This window comes from Varanus komodoensis, unplaced genomic scaffold (genome assembly GCF_004798865.1).
Source record: "Varanus komodoensis strain SLA01 unplaced genomic scaffold, ASM479886v1 scaffold1, whole genome shotgun sequence".
Classification (NCBI taxonomy): domain Eukaryota; kingdom Metazoa; phylum Chordata; class Lepidosauria; order Squamata; family Varanidae; genus Varanus; species Varanus komodoensis.
In genome coordinates this window covers 88,424,496-88,442,955 of record NW_025335268.1, presented here as the reverse complement: position 1 = coordinate 88,442,955, position 18,460 = coordinate 88,424,496, and the positions used below count along the sequence as shown (strand labels likewise).

General features: G+C 41.7%; 2 protein-coding genes across 3 annotated transcripts in view; one reads left to right on the top strand and one right to left on the bottom strand.

The window, feature by feature from the left end:
• The window catches only part of EPHB1 (EPH receptor B1), a 470,470-nt gene that overhangs the window by 443,028 nt on the left and 8,982 nt on the right, over positions 1 to 18,460 (bottom strand). The window lies entirely within an intron of this gene.
• KY (kyphoscoliosis peptidase) overlaps positions 2,688 to 18,460 on the top strand; it is a 33,499-nt gene continuing 17,726 nt past the window's right edge. Inside the window, exons 1-5 of the mRNA XM_044434355.1 lie at positions 2,688 to 3,641; positions 9,721 to 9,783; positions 12,948 to 12,995; positions 15,445 to 15,519; positions 16,594 to 16,650. Of these exons, the coding sequence (XP_044290290.1) occupies positions 3,500 to 3,641; positions 9,721 to 9,783; positions 12,948 to 12,995; positions 15,445 to 15,519; positions 16,594 to 16,650 (385 nt within the window). The 5' untranslated portion in view covers positions 2,688 to 3,499. The remainder of the gene's footprint in view (positions 3,642 to 9,720; positions 9,784 to 12,947; positions 12,996 to 15,444; positions 15,520 to 16,593; positions 16,651 to 18,460) is intronic.

The window sequence follows — 18,460 nt, the reverse complement described above, 5'->3', positions numbered from 1 at the left end:
AAAATCAACTAGAATGCATGCTCATAAAAGACCCAGGGTCATGAGTGAGCAGCAAAATGGCCACATCTATGGATGATGCCAATTATGCAGGATAGTGAAAACCAGAGTAGATCCCAAAACTGACTCCTTCAGATTGTGTGAACACATATCAAAATGGCAAATGGGATTCAATGTAAATCAACATAAAGTGATAGACAACCCCCACCTCAAATCCTAATGTATACACTAATTGCTTTGAAGTGGTAAAGACTAATCAGGAACAAGATCTCAACTTGGGATTTTTCTAATTTTTTTCCCCTTTGGAACTGCCATCCTTTGCTCTCTCTCATTCTAACTGTTAAAGCAGCAACACATAACAAAGACCAGTGTTTTGTGTTATGTGAAAAAGAGGTTGCAGTGCAATGCAATTGTAGCACTACACTCGCCATTATGAACAGGCAAAGCTCTATTGAGCTGTTGTTTATTCTTTCTTGCAGATTGCAGCTAGAGATTAGTAAGGACTAGCATCCTAAATGTCCTTTCAATTGTCCTAATGCCAGGTTTTGTTCTGCAAGAAGAACTGAGTATTGATCAACTTTATTATCAATTTCTTCATTTTTAATGTTTTTATACTGAAATGATGCTATTCCACTTTTAAAAATGAAAATAAAAGAAAAATGCATGAAAAGCAGCACCTATAAGAACACAAAATGGCAGTGTGGCAATGAAGAGTCAAGTCATCAATAACTCTTCCATGGGGTAGCCATATATCCTGCTTTTACAAAGAGCTGCCAAATTCCAATCCCAGATAAACCATCAGAGGAAAATCTTGTGAGCTATGCAGGCTCATGGGAGAGAAGCCTGGTAGCCTTGTCCCATACTGTATAACCAGCACTTGGATTTTTGCCTAGAACATGCCAGTAGCCACCGAAGTTTGTGAAACAAAGTAGTCACGTGCTTCCAGTACCGAGCCCTGGTCAACAGTCTGGGCACAGCATTCTGGACCAGCTGAAGCTTCTGAACAGTTTCCAAAGGCAGCCCCACATAAAGCAGGCTGCAGAAGTCCAAATGAGAGATGACTAAGGCACGCATGAGCATGAACAGGCCAGGCATCTATAACCCTATGTGTGGTGTAAGGAAATTGAAGAGATTTGTTTTCCTTTCTCCCTGAATACAAGAAGGCAGGAACCTCCAATGAAATGGAATGGTAGTAAAGTGAAAGGCAGACAGTAAAGCACTTCTTAACACAGCACAAATGAACCTTCTCCAATTCTTTGCCTCAAGAGGTGGTGAAGTAACCTGTGAATTAGATAACCTTAAAGGAATGTTAAACAAACTAAGCCAGAGATAATAGCATGTGCAAATGGTTCTTGCCAGCATTGTGATGCCTGGTTCATTGTCATTTCACACAATGCATATTACAAATCATCTTCCTTGTGCTGCTCTCTCCTCAATATTCCATTGTTTTCTAACTACTACTTAGCTACAGAGAGAGAGAGAGAGAGAGAGAGAGAGAGAGAGAGAGAGAGAGAGAGAGAGAGGGCATTGTGCATTCTAGCCATACACTATTGCAAATCCTTTCAGCCGAAGTAGCTGTACAGCTTTCCCCATCCCAACTTTCTCCTCCTCCTGTTCCCAGCTCTTTCCTCACCCTGATTTTAATGGGATTTGTGGGCAGGGAAAACCTTCTATACCCTTTCTTTCTCACTTGCTTTGCACAGCTGGGGTGAAACATGGTGGGGCTGATGGCAGTAGCAGGGGGCATTTTGCTGAGTTTTGCCATGCAAAAGCTGATGGGAAAAGAAGAGGGCATTGGGGTTGAGTGGGCAATCCTAGTCATTTGGTATACCGAATGCATCAATAGAGGAGGAAAAGGAAGCTGTAGTCACTCAAAGAGACCCCCCCCCCCCATATCTCTTCCTCAGTAATTTGAGTTTTGTGGCTACTTTTGCTTACATGCATATGGTGGAGCAGAGGTCTGAACTATTTTGCTTAAACCTTGGTTGCTGCACTAGTGCACATGTTATCAGCTGATTCACAAAAAACCTCTCCTACCACTTCTTCCACAAGTGCATTTGTGTGTGACAATCATGTAACAAATATAGCAGATATGGCACTGTATTCACTAGCATGTGCCAGCACAGGAAGTATTTCATTGTGCAAAATTATGCACTAAAAGTCCTCTAGTGTAGATCCTTTCCCAGTCATGATGGCTACATGGAAGGTACAAGAGCAGGCAGAATGCCTCTGAATGAGTAATAACAGGAAAGGAACACTGCCTTCATAGTCTCTATGGGTTTCCAAGAAACATTCGGAAGTTGCACCTTCAGTCATTGTCCCAGACTCTCGCAGCAACTGGTGATTGAGGACTTCAGGCCGATAGTATTTAAATCCTAGATAACTGCAAATCTGGAGTGTGGGCTTGAAATTGGTAGATCAAAGAGTGCTGCAAAAGTTCAAAAACTGGATTGTTGTGTTGCATAGAGCACCAACCCACAGATTTTCCAATGCCATCCACCACCACCCGTCCAAGACCATGAGCCAAATATCACTCAACTGCCAGCTCGGTCTGTGACAAGATATATTTAGAAAGTATTCTTACACCAGTGTACTCTCCCTGTTACAGTTGCTGGCTAAACGAGGTCGCTCATAATTGCTAAACCATACTGCTTATGCTCCTTCCTGGACCTGATTTGTTAGACTGGGGAAAAGCACAAATGGTTCATATTTCCAGCTTTTCCAGGTTCCCGGTCCATGTTAGCATCAAAAATGGAACCAGGGGTACAAGAAATAGTGCACTGCTGGAGAAAGGGCAAATGTGCTTCTTCTAATATGCAAGGATATTAGCATTACTTTAGAAACTGGGCTACTTCTAAAAATGATAGGATCATACCATGAGATAAAATGGGCAATTCCAAGAACTTTCCATCTCCTTTCAATGCTGTCCTTTTTGCTGTTTTTAAAACCATTGATTCTCACCCCACTGCAGCTTGACTCTTGTTTTAAGTTTCCACATTGGGTTTGGCAATCAAGGAGAAGTCCTTTTAGGGGATGTAGAAGCTTCACAAAGCAAATTCTCCGAGAGCAACAGTGGTGTTAGCAGGATTTACATGTGGGCAAGGGCTTAATGCTGAAAGGGCAGCCAGAAAGGGAGGGGGTTTCAAAGAGAACCTGTTCTGAAACCAGACCCTTCTCTCTGGCTTTGTGAAATGTGTCTCCTTCCTCAGGTTTAGGAAATGGATCCCTGCTGGGATTTCCTTTCAAAGGTGACTTGTAACCTACTCGTTAGGGACGAGTTCTGCAGGGCACCCTCAAACGGTGTCTTTGGAAGGGCCAGCCAAAAGCTCTCTGTGCGTGCGTGCGTGCGTGCGTGCATATGTGTGCGTGTGCGCGCAATTTGGGTGAGGGGAAGCACTTGCTTCTCAAAGGGTGGGGGAATACCCACAGCATTTGGCAGCAGCAGCGGCAGCAGCAGCAGCGATAGGCGCTCTTGGAAGAAAGGAGGAAAGGCAATGCTCTGATGGGCACTATGGCTTTTCAAAAAGACCCCAGTTCAGTAGCTCTCGAAATGCTTCTCATAGTCCAGCCTGAGAAGAGGAAGATCGTGCAGAGGTTGCAGATAGACACACAAACAGAGAGCTATGCTTCACACCAAAGTCAAGGTAAACAAATGGCAATTGACTGGGTTGTTTGCCGGGATGGGAAGTGCATGCATATTCAGTAGCAGACTGAGTAGGATGAAAGGGCAGGAGGTGGTCAAGGGAGGCAGCTATTTTTGCACAGACACCCCCACAAGGAATAATTTATCTAATCATGAAAATCCCTCTTGTCTTAGTTCCTGGTGCAAGCTTTCCGCTTAGTTCCTCTAGTCAACTTGCAAGTGGGGAAAAACCTGACAAGGTGAGCAGAGTTTGTGTTGCATGCAAAGCAGCGCAAGGCATCTGGGGTACACACTTTGGAGCAAGCCTGTGCAGCAGCACACAGGGAAGGAGCACAAGATAGTGCAGGGTGGTCAGTTACATGGATAAACTGTACACACCCTCTTATCTCAACATGAGAGTTTGCAGTGGGAGAAACCTGTAAACTCTCATTCAGAAAATGTCCTCAGTCTGCAGACATAGTGAAGCAGTAGGCTGCAACGGGCAGTGATACTGTAATTCAATCCCCAGTCTGTTGCCCTGATAAACAAAGGAAGCAAATGAGAGAGAGAGAGAGAGAGAGAGAGAGAGAGAGAGAGAGAGAGAGAGTTTTTGTCTGCACCCATGTGTGTCTGCCTGGATGCATGTGAGTAATTAAAGAAACATCAGAATGAGCCATTTATAGCTACAGTCGAACCAAAAGCCTGGACCATATGTTGCTGAGGACGTGATGGCAATGGTAACTTAAGTACACCCCTTTTGCTCTACAGAAAACAGTGAAATAGGTGACCTCACAACAACAACAGCAACAACAAAATAGCAGCAGCAGCAATAATAGAGATGAGGATACCTGATCCTGGAACTGAGCTGAATGGGCATTGCCAATTGCTAGTACATCAGAGCAATTCATGTATTGCATTTCTATCCTGCGCTTTCACCATTTTTATTACAAGCTTGAAGCAAAGTATGCGGCTCTCACTTTTCACATACACACATACATACTTTTACCTCCATAGTGGCTCCATGAGGTGGGTTGGCCTGAGAGAAAGCAACTAGTCCAAAGCCACCTAGCGAGCTTCAGAGCTGAACAGGGCTGAGTCCTACTCCAGTGTTCTAGCCAGTATATGCACACAGGTGCTCACAACTGAGCTGGAATTGAATTGCTGTATTGACTTAAGGATGACTCACCTGTTATGGTGGAACAGGAGATACTATATGGCCTCCCACCTGCTCAGAGTGGGTTGTTGAAGGGTTAAATCTCCCCGTTGTTTCACAGATCATAGTTCCATGTTCTTGCATAATCCAAGGAACCCAGAAAAGGTACATACCTGGCTTGTTTTTTCAAATGAAACCGGTGAGTGGAAGACAGTACACTTGCTCTCACATGAACCCAATCAGCCATATTTAATTCACCCCTGGTTGCTGATTACATGCAAGTTGGAGTGTTAAGGATTTTACCACCTCCTGTTCTACCAGCTGAGCGCCCTCACTGGCTTGTTGGGTCATACAGGCCCAGTCATAGTAAAGCTATGCATGGTAAGTTTTGTTACTTCAGTGTGGCATGGCCCCAACTTGGATTGGAACCACAGTACTCACAGGAGTGGAGAGTTCAATCTTCTTTCCATCCTTTTTCATTCTGAACTTCCTTGTGAGGAGAACCTGCCATGTTGCATGCCATATTCCTAATTTTCACAGTATTTATTAATTCTAATATTCTCACAGTACCCCCACCGTAACAAGAGGGTACTATGTAGGGTGGCCATCTACAAAGGAGATCCTCTATCTGTGGGGTCTCTTCATGCAAGACAAAATACTGCCTTTTGCCTGATTTTCAGTGATCCATACTCATCCCCCCACAACAGCCCAACCACTTCAGCAGAGTACCCAGACCTACTGTGTAGTATTTACAGGATTAGAGGATGGAGAGGAGGGTCAGGGAAGTGTGCCCCCAGCTCAGCTGCACACACCTAAACCTGGATGTAGCCCACTGAACTGTTCTCTTTATAGCATGTCAGTGGATTGCCTGTATTAATACAGATATCAAAGAACACTGAAAATCTATTTAATGGTGTCTTTAGGAAGGTGGCTACAATTGTAGTCACTTTAGTATTGGAGATCTCCGAAATAAATCAGGCAATTACAAAGCTGACTGATGTTCCTGTTCCAAAAATCAGCACTTAATGCCCCAAGGCCCCTTGGCAATACAAATTAATGTACTGATATATATTAACAGCCCCATTAATGCTTAATCCCAGGAATATCTTTAACACATGCCTGTCTAATTTTAAGGGCACAGAATTTAAACTTTACCACAGACAGGGTGATATACCAGCCAAAAGATACGGTTGGTGGAAATCGTGAGCAAGGGGGGGGGGGAACCTATGCAGTAAAGGCGATATAAAACTTGTTCTTACAGAAGAATATAAATGACAACTGAATAGAAAATGTAGTGAGGTTTCAATCACACCTCTGCTACAGGGGCAGAATCTCTGAGGGCTGACAACTTGCTTTGCTGCATATTCTATCTTCTGGTTTCAGTTCTCCCACAGCTGGACTCTTAATACCAGAAATGATCTTGGCTTAATCTTGAAGCCTGAAAGTTTCACTCAACAGCTTACAGCAGCTTTAGAGGCAGAGGGACACCTGGGTTAGGGTTCTGATTCCTCTGTCCAGATCAAAATCTGGGAGTTCAGCAACTGCTTTTACAAAAAGAAAAGTGCAGAGTTCCAGACATGGAACTCCTGTGTTCCAGCTCAACATGTTGCATGGAGCGAGCAGAGTGTTTGAAGACAGCAATGGAATTGGGCAATTCTGGACTCTGAACTTAATTTTCTTGTGAGGGGCAACTTTAAATGGATAATGTTTTACTTCCCATATTTCAAAATTTGATAATCTAGACAAGCTGTATTTGGGATCCTGGACTGTTCTGCCAAAGCCCTGCCCTGATGTCAGCACAGCTTGAAGAAAGGGGCTGCAGGGAGGGCTCAGACCTGCTCACCCAAGAGCTTGTTAAACTGGATCTCCATCTCCTGCATTCTATGATGGGGCAGCTTCGTTAAGGGCAAGGGGAGACAGAGAGAGAAGACTGCTTCTGTGCTAGTTAGTGGCTCTTATTTACAATGGAAATGGTTCATTTGCAGTATCAACATGTTTCGACATTCCTTCAACAGCCTGTTTGCCCATTGCTCCCAGGGTTCTGCCTTGGTCAGCTACAGCAGGATGAATCAATCAAAGCAAGCTGAGCTGTGTGTTTGTTGCCAAACAAGGAAGAGTAACAGCGATGGGTTCAGGAACCAAGCAAGGAAAACAATTTTCCCTTGAGCCGACACATTTCAGAAGCTACCCTGCAGATATTTGTTTTCTCTGGCAAAATATTCATGCATTCTTTCCTTCCAGAAAGCACCGTATATGATTCAAATTACCAGCTGCATGGATTACATAGAACAGAACAAAACTTAGACTTTTAGGAGCACAGTTTTTAGAAAGAATCTTCTGAGGCACTGAATGACCAGTTTTAGGAAGAGTTCTCTAAACACTGATAGCTCTCTGGTCAAGCATTTATCACCATTTCTGCGGAATGGACTCTGTCATGATCTCAATCACACCTTTACCACTACAAAGAAATATCTTAATGAAATCTCAGGGTTCAGACATAGGGCTGAGCAGGATTCCAGTGAATAGAAAAAAGCACTTCAGTGCCTGCATAGTCCTTTTGCATGCAACAAATTATTCAAGATAGAGACATGCAAATGTATATAGGGCAAATTATTCTGTCTCCTTGACTCATTCTTAAGAAAGTATACACAGCCCAGTTGAAATGTATTTCTGACTTCATTGGAGCATCCATGCATTGCAAAGTGTGAGCTTTTTTCAAGCATGCTTAAGGAGTAAGTCCCAATAGCAGATCACACTTACAAAGGCTACATAACTCTGGGATGGTTACACATGTATAGCAAAAATGATTTATACATGTCCAGAACCAAATTCTCTAGGATAGAGGAGATCTATTATCTTTGTGGTCACAATCCATCTTTGGAACCTGCTCCCCAAGGAGGTGTGCCTGGCACCGTCTTTGTTTTCCTTCTGGCACCAAGTGAAACCCTTCTTATTTTCCAGATGTTTTAACAGATTTACTGGTTTTAATCTTGTTTTCATTTGAACTGCTATTATGCCATGTATTAATTTTCTTAATCACCAGGAGCTGTCAAATTGTTGCATATGTTTTTAATTGGTTTTGTACTTTTGTGTTTTTTGTTGTTATGTGTATTTATTTGTAAACTGCCCAGAGAGCCCTATGGGCTGTGGGACAGTATAAAATGTAATAAATATTATGAGAGCCTAATGCAGGCTTTCTGAGCAGTTTCATTTGTTTGTTTATTAATCCAAAATATGAAATATGTTTGTAATTAAACCTGCAACATTTAATTGATTAAAACATTTTGCTGACAAGAAAGGTGCCTTCACTTAATCACTCAGCAGATTTCAAAACAATTTTAATTATATTTAATGCAAGTAATTATGAAAATTGTGAATGGCAAATGCAGACTTAGGGTATTCTGCCATTTGTGAGAGAGACTAGGAAAAGCATCTTCTAAACTGATACTGGATGTAACATAGATGTGCATCATTGAAAAACTAAATATTTCCTGTTTCCATGTGTTTACCCCGCTCATGTGCAGGTTTATGCCAGTTAACCAACCACTTAATTAAGCAACTAAAATCCATACAATTGACCAGCAAAGATTTCTGTAATTAGGTGACAACTGTAATTTAAATCATTTATATACCTTTTCTATCTAAAATATATTGCACAGTTTCATTCAGTCCTCTTAACAACCACCCAGTGAGATAGTTTCCTTTTTACAAATAGGAAATTGAGTCCAGAGATAGTTTTCTGTCCCCATTCCTATCTTGTAATCTTCCCAGAGATTATCACCAAGCAAATCAGATCTCCAATATCCAAATGTCAGTGTAACTGTTTCTATTGCATGCATCATATTGAAATTAGGAACTGCTGCATTTTCAATTTTTTAGAGCTCCTCTTCCTCATCTTTCTCTAATTTCCACCACTTCTCTTCTTTCCAGTCTATTCAAAGTAATATTGTTTGTAGATATTCTCTATGTGTCTACATATTTTTATTCTGAAAGTATAATTTGTGTTACCACAGAGTAAACAATTTCAGTTGTGGAGGAGGGGTGTTCCATGCAAGTCTAACCCTGGCTATAGTTTTAAAAAATTAAAGAATTTGGTTTTAAGAAACAACAATGACTTCAGAAATGGCAAAGGAAATGCACACTAAACATTGGGTGATGATCCCCTTAGGAAGCAAAGTAAAACTTGTACAATTGACCACCAAAGATTTCTGTAACTGGGTAACAACTCTGCTTTTAATCATTTAACGTTCAAGGCACCTGGGTTATCCTTTATACCAGAGTGATCAGAGCGATGTTCAAGTCACCTGACATTTTAAAGGAAAATTCAGAGTTCTTAAAGGTAAATTAAAAATCAATATAAGCCATATCTTACAAGGTGGCCCAGCATGAAAACCTGTGTCAGAAGTTTTATCGGGGACAGGGATAGCTACCATTAGGCAAAATGAAGCAGCTGCCTCAGGTGGTGAGGAGCAGCAAGAGGATGGAGCTGCGCTTGCCCCATGGCCCACTCAACCAGGCCCCCTCACATGCCTCGTGGTTCCTGTACACTGGCCAGCCGCTAGTACAGTCAGGTTCTGCACATGGAATGGTAGGCAAGGGGTCTTCCCCTCTGCCTCAGGCAGCAAAATGGCCTGGGCTAGGCATGAAATTCCCAGCAGGAAAGGTAAGCTGAAATCTCTCTCCCTGATACGCCAGCTTTCACTGGCACTGTGAAACAGTGGAGTTTATGGGTGAAATCCTACACTCATTTACCTGGAAGTTAGTCTCATTGAATTCAATGAGATTTATTTTTGAGTTGAGATGTACAGGATGGCTCTGGAAAGGGGGAGCACTCAGTTGTGTGATGGCTTACCTGCATTGCTAGAGGCCAGGAGGGACTGTACCACTAACTGATTCTGCACGCTTGAAAGAATCTTAGATGTTCATGTTATTATTTACTATTTTCTAGGCTTTCAAGGGGATGGCAATGGAAACAACAAACTAGAGCAGTATCAAGGAAAAGACATTCATGGTATGCCCTCTTCTCTCACTCTTTGGTTTTTCATGTGAAAAATGCACTTCACGTCACACTGTTTTCTAATAGTGGTTAAAGTAAGAGCATCAAACTTCAGGCCCACAGGCCAAACCCAACTTTAGATAAGTCCAAGCCTTGCATAGATTTTTCCTCCATTCTAAACCATTGGGCTGCCTTTCCTAAGGCTTGCTTACTGGAATAAGAGCTTTAACTTTGCCTCTGACCCTGTCCACAATGGGAATGCAACCTGCAAGAGTTTCTGCAAAAATGAACTTGGCAATTTGGCTGAACCAGATTCCACATCCCGTAGAGACTTAATTGTGCTATGTTACATCCCAGAGAGGTTTAATCATTCTCAGCTTGAACCCAAGTTGACTGAATACATCAGTGCTTGGAGAATAATATCCACATGCTGCATTCCTCATAGAGAGTCATCAAAATATAGCAATAAATAACTGACAAGCTGCTACCCTTCAATGCCATGGCAAAATCTGCACTCATCCTGCCCAATGATATTGCTGACTGGCCATGCTATGCACAGCAACATGATGGTTGTATCACCTTCGTTTTTTATACAAATACATTTTAAAGAAATAGGGTGCAAGCAGCTGCAGAATTCTTTAGGATTGTCAGAAGTCCAGTGACATTGGCAAAGCCAGCAGGTTTTATTCCGGGGGTGGGGAGGGGGGAGACTCCTAAAGCCCCAAATGCAGGAACAAGCCATTTTGATATTAACACCAAGGCTTTAAACATCCAAATATTAGGCCTTGTGCACAGTCCTATCACACAAAAGACACTGCTATTCTGCTGATCTTAAACCCTAGTACAGGCAAGCAGCCACAGAGTGGGTGTCCTAGCAAAGTCATCCCCTTTCTGTTACTCAATCCGAGTGCAATATTTTCAGGCCATGGAGGGAGAGAAGCTGTCTGGCTTTACAAGTGAATCTGAGTTGAGTTTATAGCAGCTTCCACCACCTCTCAGGTTATCTGCTGGCGATCTCTACTTGCATCATGAATTGCCAGAGATCTTCTTGTACCAAGCATGGAGGTGTCAACAAATCAATTGCAGGCCCTGTAGCTGGATTACTGTACTTGTGAAGTCTGACACCATGAAGCAGCCGGTGCTCCTACAGTATTTCTGAATGCTATGATGTAACTGCAGATTGAGCCATATTAAAACAAACACATGGCAATCACACACATTGCAGTGATATTTCATCATTCATGGGTCTGAGCCATGCCAGCTGTAAGATATGTGGGACCCAGAATGGCAAATGCATTTCTGAAATGCTGCAGCTTCTCTCTGGCGAATGTTAATATTCAGATCTTTGAAAGAATAAGGGTTCAACTTGAGGTATTCATTTATGCAGGCCAATTATCTTGAGCATTTGCAGGGACAGAGGAGGCTGGACAGCTATTTTAAACCAAAATCAAGTCTAGAATAATGCACATGTTAAAATACAAGCTTAGTAAGCATCTTTTCACTGGAGCAGGGGTGGGCAAAAAGTACTTCTCCAGATACCTTGGACTTCAGCACCCAACAGTCTTCCTGACTACTGGCCATGCTCTCAGAGACTTCTAGTAATAAAACATGGAGATCCACATATCTGTTCTGTCCTGCCCTGCTTTTCCAGTGTTCTGCAGATGACTGGTGGGAGAATCAATATTATTCCTGTTTCCTGCCTCAAGCCCTAAATTTTAGAGGGGTTTCAGTGACTAGGCAACTTCATTTCCCATTTATAACCCTCCCAAATTTCTTTGTACTGCCTCTCCTTTTTAACTACAAACAAACTCAGTTGAGAAGGAAAGACAGAACAGCTGCATGATGCCTTTTGACTAGGAGCCCTTAATCGGGAAACACCCCATGTTTACAGGCAAGACAAACACTAATTGCAAGCCTGAATACATAAATATTGAACCTCCAAGATAAGAGATGCAGTCAATTGAAATCAAGCTGAGAATGTATCCCAAAACTGAACAGCCACATTTAGTTTGGGTGCTACATGTACTGATGGCTCTTCTAGATGAGACTTGAATTATTCCATTGCCTTGCTCACCGACTTTTACAGGCAGTCCACACATTGTCATGATCTGCTCCTTGTAACCCCTTCCCATCCTCCCACCACTTCTTTTTTTCTCTCCTTACTGTAGGAAATCAATTTAAAAAAAAAAACACACACACACACACACACACACACACACACACAGAATTACTGCCCAGTGCCCTAGGGCTTTTCTGTCTGGAAGTCTCTAATGCCTTCAGAGCATATGGCAGTGTGATGTATGCAGTGCTGTTGCCAGCCCTAAAATAAAACCTTTTGCAAATATAAAATTTAAGAAGAATTTGCATTTGAAATTAAATTTGTGTTGATGGCATTTAGTCCCAAAATTTGTACATTGGTACCCAAATTCATTTTTAACTTGAGATGCAAGGTTTATCACTCATATTTCAACAATACAGCAAATTGCACTGAAATACGAAGTTTGAAACTGTGCAAATTTGAATGTGTATGTGTTCTGTATGTATTTTAAACTAGTTCCACCTGTATGACTCACCACCACCGCATCATATCAGTGCCTTGTAGTTCTGAAGTGGTTCTTTGAATATCATACTATGCTGTTAACAGTCTTGCATATTGTCTTTAAAAACTGCAATCCTGAATTGGATCCCTGCATTTTTGCTATTTAAATCACCTTCTCTAACAGTGAACACAGGCAGTGGGTGCTGACAGAATCAAAATGAAGTCACTGAAAAACAAGCTGTGCCAGCATGCACAGTGGAACCTCAAGAAATAAGAAATACCGTTCTTAAAAATAGAAACTAGGAAAGACCACAACAAGAACAAAAAGCCCTATCCCAGTGAAAATGAACGTGGTCAGTTGACATGGCATGTTGAATTGTCATTGAAAAATCTTCTGCAAAATGGGCAAAGAATGGAAAGGCATATCCTGGAACAAGTGTTAGTTAGGAACTGCCCGGTATGCCTTGGTTGTTGGGTAGTACAGAAATGAAATAAGTACATACATAAAAGGACTACCCTTCTTAGGGAGTTGTTTGTTTCTTCTAATATTGAATGTGCTTTTGATGAATGGATTTAGGTGCTATGGTTTCCACAATTCCAGTTACCTCTTCTCACTGTACTATTTCCTTTCTGTCACCAGGCTATTCAACTCAAATGCAGCAAGTTATTACTTCCCGTTCAGACCAAGGTATGTGATAAATGGATAAATTATTTGATAGTTCCCTATGTCAGTGTTGCAACTTTCTTTGGAAAAAAAAACTTACCACAGAATATCATTAAGAGTTGTATTGTGCTTAGAGACCATTAATAGGTTGAAAGCAACAAATTGGTTCAGAAAATCGCCATGTCATCTCTTGATGTCAAACAATCACCATCATCAAGAGACTAAGAGAAACATGAAAAATTATCTGAAAGCTTTTGTTGAGAACACTCTAAAAACATACAGTCTTGAGCAGTCTGATTTTACCCTACTATGGGGAGAAGGTAGAAGAAAAGCTTAGCTACTACTTTCGAAGCTCCCACAGATGGATTAGCAAGGTATGCAATGCAATCTCAAAAGCATTTTAAGCTTCATTTTTTTCTCTCATATGGCCTGTTATATAACAAATGTAAAGGGACTTGAAATTATAGGATTTCCATTCATCAGTGAAATGTTCAGACTATACATTGAAGAAAATCTGGGACTTATTTCAGCAACAGTTTTTGTTATGAATTTCCACATCTGCAGTAAAACCAGTCCTGATTGTTGTGAGGAGCTGTTACCACACAGAGGCTCCTCTGAATGGCTTCCCAGTGTAATAACTATTCAGCAATGTAAGAAACTGACATGATAGCAATAAAGTAAGAGACTAAGAACCCGAAGCAGGTGTGGCTTCTTATGAATCAACAAACTATTTACATTGTAAACACCATTCTACCATGGATGTTCCTGTCACAGCTTCATGAGAACATGTGAATTGTTAGATTAGACCAAAGAGCCATCAAATCCAGCACACTGGCTGAGATCGCACAACATGGTAAGCAACCCTGCGTGGCTATGGTTTGCAGTTTTTTACGATGATCTGCCTGTGACCAGTCACTAAAGGGTAGTGCCCTTTAGATGTGTTGGGCTTGCAGCCAATGGCAACACTGGTGGACAGTAATGGAAGTTGTTCTATATATTTGAGTGGCACCATCTTGAGAAATGTTGCTGTGGATGATACTGTACCAGGTGTACCGATGGTATTATGAAGCTTTCTGGCCAAGATTTTCAAGTCATGGTGACCAAATTTGGTCAATGATCTTTATTCTGCATCCTGTTCACTGAGGGGCCTGCAAAACTTTGGCCATACCCCAACCTGTGGTATTTCTGCTGAACATTTTTTTCTCAAAGAAATAATGGTATAGGCTGTAATCCACGCCTTGCAAAGAAAGATTAGAAAGAATTCTACTGAACTCAATAAAAACAAAAGAAAAAGAATCTGCTTCTTTACAATGGGAAGAGGGGGGAAATGAAGGATTGACAGAACAATTCCTTGACTTTATTGCCTGTTAAAAGGCTACAGAAAATCATGAAGTACATCTGTAAGTGCCCAGCAGCTGCCAAGCAAATTTTCCTGGTTGATAAGGTGAGAGCAAGCATGGGGGTGGGGGGGGGGGGGGCGGACACAACTGTCATAACATGTCTCAACTTGAGGAAGGCACTGAGTCCCTCATGGTTCCTTTCTGCAATAGCCTGAGAAATGAGAATTGGCTTCAGATAGATACACATCACACCCTTATGTAGTTCACAATGAAAGTATACATAAAGATAGCATATTTTTATGGGACATTGACTCCATAATCTTTTAATACCAAAGTGAAGGGCAGGGCAATGAACAGTGAGAAGGGGAAATAACAGGGGAAGAAACAGTGGGTCTGGTGTTTTGGGCTGTTTAATGAAAGGTGAAAGATTTTGTGAAATAAAGTTGTGACTTGGAGAAAGTGTCTTCTCTGTGTGTGCGCATGTATACACATGCTGCATAAGGCCTCTAGTTACTCATCACTGAAAGAGGGGGCAAGAGAGGATAGATTTACATCAATCTTTGCATAGCTATATAGACACATACCTAATTTTGGCTATAATTTGAAGAAATGCACATTTCACCACAGTGGAAAAGATGGTTCTTCATCATTAAAAATGACTAGGACTGGACTACCTTTCAAAAGAGGACTATCCTCTATTCAGTATGGCCACACTTGGATTGAATGTTGTACAGGTGGAAGTCTTCTTCCTCAAAAGACCTTCAATCTCACCTCATCCCCATTGTAACCCCTTTAATCTCCTGAAGGCCTGGAATGTGGCAGAGAAAGCTGTTGTGGAAGGAGGAAGCCACCAATGGCTAGTCAGAGGCAGCTTGCTTAAAAAGAAGCCGACAGAGGATGCTGCTGCCACCCAACCTCCCCCAAGCCCCACCTCCTGCTACAGCTCCGCTCCCCACATTTCAGGTCTTCCCTGGGGATCCACTGACCTCAGGCTTTTGGGGCACATGGGAGGCAGAGGGGAAGGAGAAGGGGAAGTCGCCTCATTGCACTGGAGGCAACCCAGTTCAATATATGCTTAGCTATTGAATTCTTGTTCCCAAATTGACAAGCTCCAAAATTGTTCATTGTTTTAGGAACTCATGTGACAGTAGAGGTACATGCTAGAAATTCCACCCCACAGTTATTCAAGAAACGCTCTTTTGGGAAAGGTATGTAGCTCTTATAAAAGCAAACTTTTGTTTTTAAAGGTAAAGTATGCTGGTTGCGAAGTCGTGTCCAATGAAATTATATCAAATTGCATTCAAGAACTGGTATAGCAGAGTAATTAAGAGATTGAACTAAAAATTGGGACATCCTCAGTTCAAACCTTGCCTTTGCAACAAATTCACCAGGTGACATGAAAAACGTTTTTTTCAGGTTGGGTACCCATATCTACAATATGGGGGATAATAATATTGATTTATCTTACACGGCTACTATAAGAATTGCAACTAGGTCCTGCATATGAAGCACTTTGAAAGCATTATAGAAATATTAGTTTTTTATTAACAGCAACTTAAATAGCATTGGAGACCTGGCAAAAAGGTTGGGTTGTTTTTCCTGGGACATTGTAATATCCAAACAGATAATTTCAGCCAATGCTGAAAGAAACTAGAGAAAAAGCAGTGCCTTGGCTCAGTTCTCCTAAATCCCAAAACGTGCAGCTAGGTAATTTTTGGCCTTGGATTTAACAATCTTATGGAAACATCCTTTAGACAGTCTGTTTGTTTATAATACTTTGATACTGCTTGATATAACAAACTTGCATGCCTCTTCCCTGTCCTCACCACACCCCCATTCCATGCTTTACAGCTGCTTCTACTTCCCATGTTTAAAAGTGTACCAACTCAGGTAGCAAGAGAGCTTGTGCCAAGGTTGCAGACACAGCCGTAATTCAACAAAATGTATGTGATTGCGGGCCAAGAAACTGGTCCGTGGGATTGCGTGAGGAGTGGCCTTTTACAGGAGAGGAATGAATGCACACCACTCAGCTTCTGGGAATATCTGACAACATTGCAGGCCTCCCATTTGGGAAATGTAAAGATTGATTACCACTGTAGTCAACAACAAATCATTCTCTCAAAGAACTGCCAGGAAGACACAGACTGATGCAGAATGGACCAGATCATGCATAAATGTGATTGTCCAATCTTCACACTGAGTGAAGCTAAGCAAATGGCTACAGAGCTGCTCATTTTCTCCCTCAAGGCTGTCTACCTCACATTATTTTCACAATTTCCTAGGCTCTCAAGAGAAAAGAAAACACAGACCCCGTCCACCTGGCTTGGAAGACCAGCATGGTAACTACAGAGCTGTATTATACCTGCACCCCTCTCATACACTACAGTTTTCACAGAGGGAATACAATATTTAGAATCAGTAGAAATATTGTAAGAAAAGAGAAATACTCATATTGCATGGCAAAATATTATAAACTTATATTTAAGTATATAAGAATGTGAGGAGTTACCTATGCTGGGAATTTTTACCTACACTTGGTGACATACATGTAGTAGTAGTAGTAGTAGTAGTAGTAGTAGTAATAATAATAATAATAATAATAATAATAAACAATTGGTGCATTAGTTCTGGAAATCTGGAACTGTATACATCCTGTTTAGTTGTTATCAAAGCCAGTTATAATCCAAGAAACAAGGGACTGTAACCCATTCATAGAAGCCCATTTGATTCATGGGAGTTTTCTATATACAAGGGGAGAAAGGAAGTGGTTTTCACAAATTCCCTTCTGTGCCTAGAATAGTGTGAAGGTAGGAGAAATGGGGAACAAGCAAAACTTCCCTCCCTCCCTCTCTCATTCATTAAAACCTCTGCTGGGTCAAACAACCTTCTGTGAATGGAGGGCAGTATTGGATAGAGCCCTATATTATATTTTAGGCGTGTGGGCCTGGGAGCCAAATACAATCCTCGAGGTCCCACTTTTGCCCTAGATGGCTACACACTCTTCCCCTAAGTAAACATGCTTTCCCTTGACCACCGATTCCTTGAAAGTTCCCAGACTTAAGTGACATTTCCCCCCATTCTAAAAGATTGTAATTCTCCTCCTTAGGTTTAGTTAATGGCAGGAAGAGCTGTAAGCTAAAATATGCTGGTATGTTTGGTGCTTTGGTTCCACCCCTTTTGTCTTCCAACCTCTCCACACTGGAGTGTGACCCCCAAGTGCTGCTCTGAAATGGAATTCAGCCTTCAGGCTGGAAGCAGTTTCATGTTCCTGCTATATATCATCACTGGGCATATTGCTTACAAATACATTGGGTGAGCAGAGCAGGGCTGACAATATTGAGTATTACAATTACAATCTGCTGGACCCATTTTGACCACCAGGGCCTTCTTCAGCAGCATAAATATGGTGAGTATTCTCACTCTTCCAAATATGCATACTCTAGATACGTGTTTTCCCTGTAGTTAATCCATCTGCTTTGGTTGTTTAGAAAACGAAGTACAGCTCTGTAGACAAGAGCCCTCCTGCCTACTGAAGCCTCTGAATAAATACAGGTTTAGCTGCGAATGTGTACTCCAAGAATTATCAACTAGTTTTCATTGAGTTTTAGGAGACCTTGGTTTCCTTGAGGTTTTAATTTTCTCCTAATGTATACTTACTATCCATTTTCAAGAGTAAAAAGGGAATGCAAGGATACTATGTGAGCAGAAACAGACTTCTTTGTGCTAATCACCCTGCCCTGTTGGGATGCACACACAGAACAAATTGAGTCCTTGGAGCGCAGGGGGATGTGCCCAAGAGTGGAGTTCGGTTCTGTTCTGCTTTTGCAGAGCTACTAGCTCAGATCACCTGTTTAGAAGGGATCTAAGGAAGTGAATCTATGAGCTCCTTCCACACTTCTCCACCCCCTTAAGCGCAGATGATTGGTGCTCTTAGGCAATGGCTTTTGCCATCTATTTAGTGGGGAAGCCTTCAAGAACAGTAGTCTCCATGTGGCCAGCTACTGCCCATCAGGGCTCATTGACTCAAAGCAAAGAATAGTGCATGATCTGATTTACTTATTTAGGTATTCAGTAGAATCGTGAATTCCAGAAGTAAAACTTATATTCTGAAAATGCTATTAGTCCCATGGAAAGTAGGCAAGGTATATC